This window comes from Cebus imitator, unplaced genomic scaffold, assembly GCF_001604975.1.
Source record: "Cebus imitator isolate Cc_AM_T3 unplaced genomic scaffold, Cebus_imitator-1.0 Scaffold39, whole genome shotgun sequence".
Lineage (NCBI taxonomy): Eukaryota > Metazoa > Chordata > Mammalia > Primates > Cebidae > Cebus > Cebus imitator.
Window position 1 is genome coordinate 9,978,339 of NW_016107354.1, and position 12,752 is coordinate 9,991,090.

The 12,752-nt window shown below is 34.1% G+C and overlaps 1 protein-coding gene across 7 annotated transcripts in view; it reads left to right on the forward strand.

Moving 5' to 3' along the window:
• PRMT3 (protein arginine methyltransferase 3) overlaps positions 1-12,752 on the forward strand; it is a 127,810-nt gene that overhangs the window by 50,787 nt on the left and 64,271 nt on the right. For all 7 annotated transcript variants that reach the window (XR_001824290.2, XM_017525914.2, XM_017525912.1 and 4 more), the window contains one exon: positions 8,715-8,793. Coding sequence is in view for 6 of the 7 variants with exons in the window: in XM_017525914.2 (XP_017381403.1) it covers positions 8,715-8,793 (79 nt within the window). In the remaining variant the exon portion in view is untranslated. The remainder of the gene's footprint in view (positions 1-8,714; positions 8,794-12,752) is intronic.

Genomic DNA, 12,752 nt, shown 5'->3' on the forward strand with positions numbered 1-12,752 from the left:
TGCTAAGTTATGTTCTCCAGAAGTCCACAAGACTTAAAAAAATGGACTGTATGTTTGAAGGTGAGAGAAATGAAAGAAAGTAATCTTGCAGAACAATAGCAAGCGTATTATAGGGACCTAGTAAGTGGCAGTTATCACCATGATTCTTATTCTTGCATGCAAGGCAGTGATCAAGTTAAGTAATAGGTAAATAGGAGCTTCACTGACAGATATTTGTGACTAATACATGTAAATTTTTATTGGCATTTTTTGAGTGATATATAGATATAATAAATTTTATCTTTTTTTAATCTTTAACCCTATCACTCAGGACCCACCCCTAGTCCCCAACAAAATCTGTTACCAGTTTCTAGTATATCCTTCTTAAAATATTTCACTGTATTATAAACATGTATGTATATTTCTACCCCTTGGCATACTCATTTACTTAACAAATAGTGTGGCTACTATATACCTGGCACTGTTCTAGGCGGGATAAAGCAATGAACCTCATATTCAGTGTAAGGTAGGCATACTCTACATATTGTACCTTGCTTTTTTCATCACGTTTAAACTTATACATTTCCCTCTAATGACTGCTGTAGCTATCCGACAAATTTACTCAATTCAAAATATATACTTGTGATTTCTGCTTTGGTCCATGGATTATTTAGAAGCATGTTTAACTTCTAAGTGTTAAGAAATTTTTTAATATCTTCCTGTTATTAATTTCTAATTTAATTTGGTTGTGATAAGAGAACATGCTCTATATGCTATCATTCCTTTAAATTTGTTTAGACTTGCTTTATGGCCCAGCATACAGTCTCTCTCATTGAATGTCACACATTGATTTAGAATGAAGTAGTTATTGTTGGAGTGTTACATAATTGCCATTTGAGTCAAGTTGGTTGATTGTATTGTTCAAGTCTTTAAAATCCTTATTTATTTTGTCTACTAATTCTCTTACTTACTGAAAGAAGAATGAAATTTCTACCCAGGGTTCAGGATTGTCTGTTTCTCTTTTCAGTTCTATCAGGTTTTGCTTCAGGTATTTTTATGTGGTTATTAGGTGTATACACATTAAATTATTATGTGTTATTCATAGTTTGGCTTCTTTATCATTATTAATGTTCTTTGTCCCTGATAATGTTTTTGATTCTTTAGTCATCTTTGTTTGGTATTAATAATTAACTATAATTTTCTTATGGTTAATGTTTAAATGTTATGGGTTTTCCTACTCTTTTTTTTTTTAATATAAAAACATAGATAGGTTAAAAGTGGATTTCTTCTGTATAGCACTTTATTGATTTTTCCTTTTTTAAACCTCTCTAACAATCTTTTCCTTTAATATTGTTTCTTTTTAAAAATCAGCCTCACTTTTTCTTTCCAAAATAAAGTATTAAAAACTATTGTCCTTTTAGCTTGTGATTATTAGCCTTTTTGTTTTTCTTTTTTAAAATTTTATAAACAAATAATATATAACCATGAGACAAAATTCACAGGATATGAAAGAGTTTATATTCAAGAGTTAGTCTCCTTCCCTTCCTATACCCCTGCTATTATATTCCATCCACAGAGGCAATCAATTCTCTAATTGTGTACTGTTCCACACATGTTATAACCATTTATAAGCAGATATGAATCTGTTCTTTTTGCTTTCACCCATATTATTGTATATTATATATGCTAGTCATATAAATCTTCTTGTATAACCTTTTTAGTTATGAAATGTAATATACACAAAATTACATAAACTTACAGGTACAGGATAACAAATAGTTATATAATGAACATCTATATGATTATCAGCCAGATGAAAATATAGAAAATAGAAATCCAAATATCATTTCTCAGTTACAGCTCCTACCCCAGAGGTAACTACTCTCCTGACCTTTATGATAATCATTTCCTTGCCTTTCTTTTTGCTGTTACCACTTATACTTACATCCCTAAACAGTGTAGTTTATGTTTACCAGTTTTTAAAATTTATATGAATAGAACAAAACATATACTTTTGTTTTAAAATGTGGTTTTTTGCTTTCTTCACTGAGTCATATTCGTAACATTCATTTACATTGCTTACAAAGATAATTTATTTTCATTTCTGTAGAGGCCCTTGAATGAATGTACCACAACAAAACACATCTTAGGGAAGTGTTTTTTTGATTTTACTGTTGTTGGGCACTGGATACTTTCCAGTTTTTTGTCATGCAAATAATAGTACTATAGTATACTTGTACATGTATGCTGTTATACTTAAGCACTCATGTGTAGGTATACAATTAGGATTAGAGTTGCTAGATCACAGAGTGTGCTGCTCTTATACATTATTAGGCAATGCAGAAGTACTGTACTTTTCCAAAGTACTATAGAAAAATTTTATTTCATGCCTCCATGGACTTCTCAACCCTGGGTATTGTGTGACTGCTAATCTGGTATCATGTAGTAGTCTCCCATTGTGTTTGAATTACTAATGAAGTAATATATTTTTGTTTTATGAAGTAATTATATATAATTATTTTGCCCATTTTTCTTTTGGGTTGTGTGCTCTCTTTGAACAATTAGTATTCTTCATTGGAGACGTAAAATTTACAAATGTGTATATGTGTGTGGCTGGCCAATATCTTTTCAGACTCTGTGACTTAATTGTTTTTATGAACAGAGGTTCTGGATTTTAACATAGTCGAATGTATTGGTCTTATGATCAGTACTTTTTTCCTGCAGGAACATGAAAATATTCTCTATAAACTCTATACCTTTCCCTTTTACATTTAGGTCTTTATTCCACTCATACAATTGTGGGAATAAAAATTGTCATAGTCTTGTGGGGCAGTTTGATGATATATATCAAAATTTTGAATGTGCATATCCTTTAATCCAAGAATTCTATGTTGAGAAATTTATCTTGGCAAAATACCTTAAACACTGTGCAGAGATGTCTGTGTGTATATATATAGATGCCAACACAACATTTTTCCTACCTATTCTGTGGCAAGTAAGTGCAAAGGGTAAAGATATCCATGTTGAGTGATATCATCAGCCGCCAGTATTTTGCCAGGTGCATAACAGTGTAATATCATCTTTATCAGTCACTGTGGAGCTGTAAGGAAAGCATCTTACCAAAAAGGATTTTATATAATTACTTTGAAAACTCTCGTGTAATTTCATTATCACATTTATGACAAATTAGGTGGTTAGCGTTAGCATATTTTAAGATGGAAGGGTCAAGTGATAGGCTGGGGAATTATTGAAAAAACTTTGCAGTTCAAATGTTTAATATCTAAGGCTATTATACCAGTGAAGTAAATAGAGATTACATTGCATTCTGTACACCTTAACTTTGATACTTTTTTTTTTTTTAAGGTGGAGTTTCGCTCTTGTTCCCCAGGCTGGAGTGCAGTGGCCCAATCTTAGCTCACTGTAACCTCCGCCTCCTGGGTTCAAGCGATTCTCCTGCCTCAGCCTCTAGAGTAGCTGGCATTGCAAGTGTGCACCACCACGCCCAGCTAATTTTTTGTATTTTTAGTAGAGACGGGGTTTTACCATATTGGCCATGCTGGTCTCGAACTTCTGATCTCAGGTGATCTGCCTACCTTGGCCTCCCAAAGTGCTGGGATTACAGGAGTGAGCCACTGCACCTGGCCAACTTTGGTACTTTTTTTTTCTTTTTAAGCAGAGAACACAGTAGATAGGAAAGAATGCTTATTTATTTGTATTTCGGATACCTCTAGAACAGTGGTTTTTCAGTGACGTGGAAGAGAAGACAATTTCACACTCCTGGGGATATTTGAGTCATGAGCAATCACTGGAAACATTTCAAATTGTTAGAATTTGGGACTGTGGATTGGGTGGGGATAATGGTGCAGTGGGTAGAGCCCAGGAATGCTGCTAAACATCCATCGATGGACAGGAAAGCCCCTACAAATAAAGATTTCTGGCCCAAAATGTCATTAGTGCCAATATCGAGAAACTCTGCTTTAGAATGATCTTTTCTATGCATTGATAGTAAGTCAGCTTGTAATTTGGGTCACATTATAAAGGCTACTGACCTGGTATGGGACATCAAGGAAGATTTTCTTGGAGAGGTGACATTATGACGGTGTATTTTGTATTTTGTGAAATCCAGATTCCATAACCAACCTGCATTTAACTAATTCGTGATGTTCTGTGTTCTTTTTATATAACACATTGCTAGGTTCCTGTGGCTCTTTCTGCATAAACCCACCTTCAGCATGCTGCCACTGCTCTGCTTCTCTCAGTTGGCATTGTTTACCAAGAGCTTATTGTGTTTGTTTGCCTTGCTTATTTATGTAAAATCAGTTTAATAGGAACACAAACTATTGACAAGACTATATAAAGGATACAGTTGGTTTTTTTCCATGCAAACCAAAGTGACTACTTTGGAAAAATTCAGGAAGGAGAAAACACTAAACAAATGCTGTGGAATAGAGTAAGTAAAATTGTTTTACTCACAAACAATTGTAAATTGTCTGTAAACAAATTGTTTTACCCACTCCATTGCACAGCATTTGTTTAGTGTTTTCTCCTTCCTGAGTTTCCTTCACCTAGTTTGAAGACTAGGTCTCCTAGTTTGAAGACTAGGAGTAGGAGGGTAGAAATCATGGAATTCCAGGAGGATTCTTCACTTGGCAAGTGCTCATACGTTTGTTTTTTTTCTATTTAAAATAACCAAACTTGGATATTATCTAAAATCTGGTTTAGACAGGGAAGATGCTGAGGATTTCTGTCAGTGGATATATCCTCAAAAAATGCTGGCAAACAAATCTGTTTGTTTTTACTTAAAATGTCTTGTTTCCAGTTAATAACTGACTGCTAGCTCCAGTCACATAAAAAAATTCTGTCTGCAGTGAATGTTACAGAATTTGAGAGTAACATTGGAAAAAATGTTATCAAATACTTACCATGATTCAGAGATATACTACTTGGAAATTATGATTAGATTGTGTAGGCTTCTGTATTTGTTGCAGGTAATCTTTTATCTTTAAATATTTTAGATTATTGATTCTTTGCTAACATCCTTCAGTTTAACTCTTCTATTTTATTTGTAACTCTCCTTTAATCAAATTTTGTCTAGAGGTATACCAGTAATTCAGTTATTTGAACTAAAATAGTTAGAAAACACCTTATACTGAAGGTATCAAAAAATTCATTTATCACTAATATTTCTAATCCAAGAAGATATCATGAGCAGCCGTTTTAAAAATAAGATTCCCACTTCAGTGAATGACGTTAATATTCTAGTCCCTGATTTAATTCCATATGTTCCTTTTTAGTAATAAAGTATAAGTGCAGTATTTAATTTTTTTAAAGTAAATGTCACTATTGAAAGAAGAATGCCCATGAGTATCATGGTAGAACATATCAGGTATGATTCTCCTTCCAGATGGCACCCCTACAGGTGAGGTAGCAGCCTGTGAAATTACAGTCTGAATTACACTGCAGATGAGCAGGGCATTTGGACCAAAGCCTTCTGATATCAGTAATAAATGACTTGGTTCAGAACCAAGGACGATTCCCAGGAATTTAAAGGCTGTTGTATCACATAGGGAGCCTGTCGTAAAATGAAGTTTAGCAAAGTGGAAAGTTGAGAGAAAGGACAATGACCCCTTAGCAATACATATATGAATCTTTTCATCTACTAATATTTTTAACTGGGTATTTTATCTCACTAATGTCATATTAGTTCTGTATATATTCTAGTATGTGCATTGATTTTTCGAAACTAATATTTTCACTGTAAATGGTGGCTAAGAGCCAGTTGCCAGCTGAGATACTGCTCTGAAATGATCGCATACCTGTTGTAAATTCTAATCTTGTTTACTATGGTCTATGGAAAATTTTTCGTTTTGGGAATGCTTGAATCCTTAACTACAAATGTAGTGTAATACACCTACTAAATCTTATTTTCAATTAGGTAAATCAATTTAAGAGGCAACATAAAAGAGTGATTCAGAACTTTTGTAGTTAGATCATGGTTCAAATTCTGTCTTATTCACTTCCCGTTTGTGTAACTGTGAACTATTTTTTTAGATCTCAACTTACTTGACATAAATAAATTAAATTGGAATGACAATAAATGGTGCTTTGGGGAAGAATTAAATGAAATAATTCTCATAGAAGTGTTATAATAATTTTAACAATTATCACCACTATTGTCAGTTTTAATTTTAGAAAACAAAATACTATTTTAAAATGACATTTTAATTTGTACTACAAAAATAACAAAAAGCAAGAAGTTTCATTTTAACAAATGTATTACACACATACAACATTAATAACGTTATTTATTCATTTTAAAGTTATGTATAGAATTCCTACTATGTACCAGACACATTTTCAGCCCTCAGGAATATAGCCTCAAACAATATGCCAAAGTCCTTGATCTTGGAGCTTACGTTTTAGTAAGGAGACAAAATAAAAGCAAATAAATAGTATTTTAATTCATAAGTGCTATGAAGAAATACAAAGCAGGATTTAAAAAATGGAGCTTAGTGAAAGAAAAAGGATATTTTACGTAGGAGCATCAGAGAAGTTATTTTGGATAAGGTAACAGCTGAGCTGAAAGATAGAGCTAGAATACTAGAAAGCAATTTGACAGTGGCAAATCAATACTTAAACTTTTTTTGGCCTTTGTATTTAATGTGTACTAAAGTGTGAATTTTATTTAAGTTTTAAAACACAGCAATATTGCAAATAGGGACTTTTTTTTTCACCAAATCTATTAATAGTTTTACCAGCCAGTCTTTTCCTCATAAGTTAGATGCCTTCCATTTAATAATTCCTTGGCATAAATTATAATTCACTATAAGTAACAGTTGAGTGCCTATTTATAATAAGCATTTATTTGCATAACCCAAGTTTGACATATTACTGAAGTACCCTATCCAGAAAAACAAGTTTCCGCCAAATCCTTAATTTTCCTAAAGTAACTCATTAGTAAACAAGCTTTGTTCCTAAGCCTCTGTTTCATAGGCAGTTATTTTCAAATCAGTGAATTGGTAGGTTGGGAAGAATAGGTCAACACCAATGTAGAGTTGCTAGCAATTCGGTTGAGTTCCTTTATTCAAGCATGAGAGCTATATTTTCTATACATTAAAATTGCTGTTAATCTCTTGGGAAGATTATCTGTTCTGGGTTTGCGGTTTTTCTTGTTCTAGAAAAACCTTTAAAATATTTTTTGTTGATGTGATTAAAGAATATTATACTTACCCCACTGGGCATTTATCTGTGCACAGAACAAATGAACGGATGAGAACAGTTTTGGTATAGAATGCTAAAGAAAAGGTAAAATTCATGTTGGTTCACCGTAAGCAATAAGGTGTTCTGTGTGCTGAGCACTTGACTTTTCCTGCTGCTTTGAGCAGTTGAGGGGTTGGACCCTAGAAGGAGAAAGACTGACTGAAACTGGTAGTGATTTCTCAGTAACGAATATTTGTCATTTATATAATAAACCGTGAAGTGTAGTATTAGAATGTAGTATATTTGGAAAAAAAAAAAAAGAATCTAGTATATTTGTGACACCAATAGTGACAAATTATTTTTTCATTTGTACTATATTATTATCCTTTCTTGGTGTAGGATTCATTATCATACTCTAAAATCAGTAGTATACCAGGATCATATTTCATGAATTGTATTTCCATAAACACTAGTTCTGCAAGGTGTTGATAGATGTTAAATAGGAAAAAAGGTCTGTAGTCAGAAAGTAGGTAATACTTAAAATATGTTAAGCAGTTCTCTTCACCATAACAACTACCCAGAACTTTTTGTGTGTTCATGTGCATTATGAATCTCTAATGGGAAATATGGCAGCTGGTGTTTCTTAAACCTCTTTGACTAAGGATGCCTCCCCTTTCTTTTTTTTTTTTTTTTTTTCTTTAATATACTGAAAAGAAAGTCACTAGACAGGAAATTATTTGGGAAATGGTTTTCTAGACTAGAGCTCCTCAACCTTAGCACTATTGACATTTTGGACCAGGTTGTTCTTTTTTGTGAGAGGCTGTCCTGTGCATTGTAGGATGTTTACCAACGTTCCTTGGCTCTACCCAATAGATGCCAGTAGCATCTTATTCACCCCCCACCCCCAGCTGTGACAATCAAAAATGACTCAGACCTTGCCACATGTTCCCCAGCCGGGCAAAATCAAGTGGAGAACCACTGCTTGAGATGGATATTGCATCATTCTGGGGAGTTATAGGGCTTGTTAATAATTTGTATCTGAATTTTCTTTAATGAGGAAGAAACAGTAGTCTGGAAAGTAGAATCACAGATAAAGAAGATTCAGTATATTTTACCACAATAAACTTTCTTGGTTCACTTTATAAGCTGGCCTGATTTTCTAATGACTTTTACTGTAAAAATATAGTTTCAGATTTTGCAGAATACTATTAAATATATGGCAGAAGCAAAAATTATTTTGTAATTAATAGATTAGTCCCTGGGTGGCTAGGGGAGGCCTAGCAGGGGAGTAAGGGACTGGGGAAGGGATAGCATTAGGAGAAATGCCTAATGTAGATGATGGGGCAATGGTTGCAGCAAACCACCATGGCACATGTATACGTATGTAACAAACCTTCATGTTCTGCACATGTACCCCAGAACTTAAAGTATAATAATAATAATAATAAATGGTAGCACCAATATTTAAATTGACCTGCCTATGAGGATATCGTACTCTTCTAAACTCTTTTTTTCTTTTCCCCTTTTTTATGCAGGGTTACTTTCTTCTGTTTGAGTCTATGTTAGATTCTGTCCTTTATGCAAAGAACAAATACTTGGCAAAAGGAGGCTCAGGTGAGTATCAAATTCTGGTTTTAATAATCTTATTTTAGTCTAGCAGAACCAAATGAACCTTTGGATTTCAAATAAACTATGCATGGCTGAGAAAATTCCCAATAGAGATGAAAGATGTTTCCATTACAAGAAGATTTAAGACATTTGTTTACTATATTGTTGAAAGAATATTATATAAGATATGCAGGACTCCAAGGTAATGGTATTCTCAAGAATGCTTTTTGTAAAAAGCTCCCTTTAATAAACCTGGGCAAAACCATTCAGGACATAGACATAGACAAGTACTTCATGACTAAAACACCAAAAGCATTGGCAACAAAAGCGAAAATAGACAAATGGGATCTAATTAACCTCCAGAGCTTCTGTACAGCAAAAGAAACAATCATTAGAGTGAACCAGCAACCAACAGAATGGGAAAAAATATTTGCAATCTACCCATCGAACAAAGGGCTAATATCCAGAATCTACAAAGAACTAAAACAGATTTACAGGAAAAAAAACAAACCCATTCAAAAATAGGCAAAGGATATAAACAGACACTTTTCAAAAGAAGACATATATGAAGCCAACAAACATGAAAAAATGCTCATCATCACTAGTCAGTAGAGAAATGCAAATCAAAACCACATTGAGATACCATCTCACGCCAGTTAAAATGGCAGTCATTAAAAAATCTAGAGACAACAGATGCTGGAGAGGATGTGGAAAAATAGGAACACTTTTACACTGTTGGTGGGAGTGTAAATTAGTTCAACCATTGTGGAAGACAGTGTGGCAATTCCTCAAGGATCTAGAAATAGAAATTCCATTTGACCCAGCAACTGCATTACTGAGTATATACCCAAAGGATCATAAATCATTCTATTATCAAGACACATGCACACGAATGTTCATTATGGCACTGTTTACAATAGTAAAGACCTGGAACCAACTCAAATGCCCATTGATGATAGACTGGACAAGGAAAATGTGGCACATATATACCATGGAATACTATGCAGCCGTAAAAAATGATGAGTTCATGTCCTTTGTAGGAACATGGATGAATCTGGAAACCATCATTCTCAGCAAACTGACACAAGAACAGAAAATCAAACACCGCATGCTCTCACTCATAGGCGAGTGTTGAACAATAAGAAAACATGGACACAGGGAGGGGAGCATCACACACTTGATGTCTGTTGCCAGGGACTGGAGAAGGACAGTGTGGGGTGGGGAAGTTGGGGAGGGATAACATGGTGAGAAATGCCAGATATAGATGATGGGGGGAGATGGAGGCAGCAAACCACCTTGCCGTGTATGTACCTATGCAACAATCCTGCATGATCTGCACATGTACCCCAGAACCTAAAGTACAATTTAAAAAATAAATATCTAAAGACGAGGGTTTAGAAGCTTTTAGATACTCAAATTCAAATCTAACCCCTTTTTATTTTTAATCCTCATGTCATTTTTTTTCCCTTTTTTGCCAATGGCATGTTTCATACTAAATTGGAGATTATTCTTGACTTCACTAAATATGTAAAAAACCTGACTTCTCTGTGATTTTGTGAGAATATTTAAAGTAGTGACTGGTTTCTAATAAGTTTTAAAAGTGCAATATACCCAATCCTCATCTAAATGGATCCTAATAAATTTGGAAGGCTTTCTTTTTATGTTTCTGGAAAACATTTAATCATATTAACTCTGCATACTTACTGTGAGATTCTGTTTTTACAGACCTTCTGCTGTGAGAAATTGTAGACAGACAAAATAATTGTTTTTCAGGACAGGGATTATGTTTGTTTAGCTTTAACTCTTAAATGAGCTTCACTGCTTCTGGGATGTAGATGGAGCATCATACATGTTTATGGAATTGAATCATTAAAACAATCACTAAAACTGAATTGAACGGCATCTGTCCTCCTTCACTTACCTCCCTGCATCTTACCTTTCTCAAAGTTTCAAGATCAGCAAATGGTTTCCATGGTCAGAATACAGTTGGTAAAACATGAAAGGGGGAGGCATTTCACACTAATGATATAAAGGACTTCACCATAGTTATGCCTCTTACCATCCAAGTTCTACAAAATTACTTTGGCAGCTCTGGTAGAGTTAAAAATCAGTAAGGCCATAACATAAAGAACAGAGAAAATTCTCCAGAACAAGAGAGTTCTTTTTATAATAGCATTTAAATTGATTGCCTTTCTTTTTCAAAATGTGCCCATTTTATCACTTTATTTTCTGCAACCATATCAAGATATGTTCCCAATCTCTGTCAAGAACCTGGATAGAATTTTTAGATACATTTTACCCTGCAACAATTGGCTATAACTTCCTATGATTGCAATGGCTTTGTTTTTTTAATGACTATTACAGGTTGAATATCCTGGTTGGGACCTTCAGTGTTTCAGATTTTGTGTTTTGGGGATTTTGAAGTACAGTCTTTGCATTATACTTACTGGTTGAGCATCCTTATCTGAAAATTTGAAAGCTGAAACGCTCCAGTAAGCATTTCCTTTGGGTTCATGTCAGTGCTCAAATTCAGATTTCAGATTTTCAGATTAGGGATACACAAATTGTAACATTTAATGACTTAAAAACGTTATCCATCATTTGTTGACTGTCTACTGCTGCCAAACAGTATACCTTCATTCATGTTATTAGACGTAATCCTCATGATAGCCCTTTGAGATTTTAGAAACAGTCTTCTAAAAGTGTCCTGGATGACACATATTAAATGGCAAACCTTGATTTTTTTTTTTTTTCAATTCAGATCTGCCTGCCTCCAATATTCATGTTCTTTTTATTAAGCCTTGTTTCCCTTCTAAAATGTTTATATATATTATATATATTATATTTTATATAATATATATTTACATTTTATATTTATATATTTATATTTATATTTATATTTTATATAATATATATATTATATTATATCATATATTATAAAGATAATATATATTATCTTTATATATATGATATATCATAATATATATATATATTTTTTTTTTTGAGGCAGAGTCTTCCTCTGTCACCAGACTGGAGTGCAGTGGTGTGATCTGGCCTCACTGCAACCTGTGCTTCCTGGATTCAAGTGATTCTCCTGCCTCAGCCTCCCTGGTAGCTGGGACTACAGGCACACGCCACCATGCCCAGCTAAGTTTGTATTTTTTAGTAGATTCGGGGTTTCACCATGTTGGCCAGGATGGTCTCTATGTCTTGACCTCATGATATGCCTCAAACTCCCAAAGTGATGGGATTACAAGCGTGAGCCACCGCACTTGGCCAAAATGTATTTTTAAAATGTGATTATTGCCTTGAAGTTCTAGGGAAGATCCTAGTAACTGTTTCCAGACCTGCCTGAATTAATCTTACGAAGGGACTAACAGCAACTTAATACATTTGAATTGAATTCTCCGTGAAATTCATTAGGAACCCACAGCAGTGTGAACAATGGCAGAGCTATTTCTTATCATCAGAGGGATAAAGTAGAAGCTCATATATCTAACTCTTTCTATACCCTTATATGGCTTACGTTAGTGGTAAGATAATAAGGAGATGTATTTAAGAGAGGTCAGCATTAACTCCTTAAGCAGCGCTGTTGAATGTTGTTTGTTAACAGAATCAAGAGGAAGAAAGAAAATTTAGAAAAGAGTAACGCAAAGTAGTTTAATCTATTTGTGTATTTGAGTATGTCTTGATTAATATCACTGGTCATTTCTATGCTTATTGTTTTATTGCAAAGCAAAGTTTTTCTTTGTTTTTCTGAAGGAAAGATTTACCAAATAATTAGTAGTATAAAGATTATAGAGGCCGGGCACTGTGGCTCACGCCTGTAATCCCAGCACTTTGGGAGGCCGAGGCGGGCAGATCACGAGGTCAAGAGATCGAGAATATCCTGGCCAACATGGTGAAACCCTGTCTCTACTAAAAATACAAAAAAATTAGCTGGGCGTGGTGGCGCGTGCCTGTAG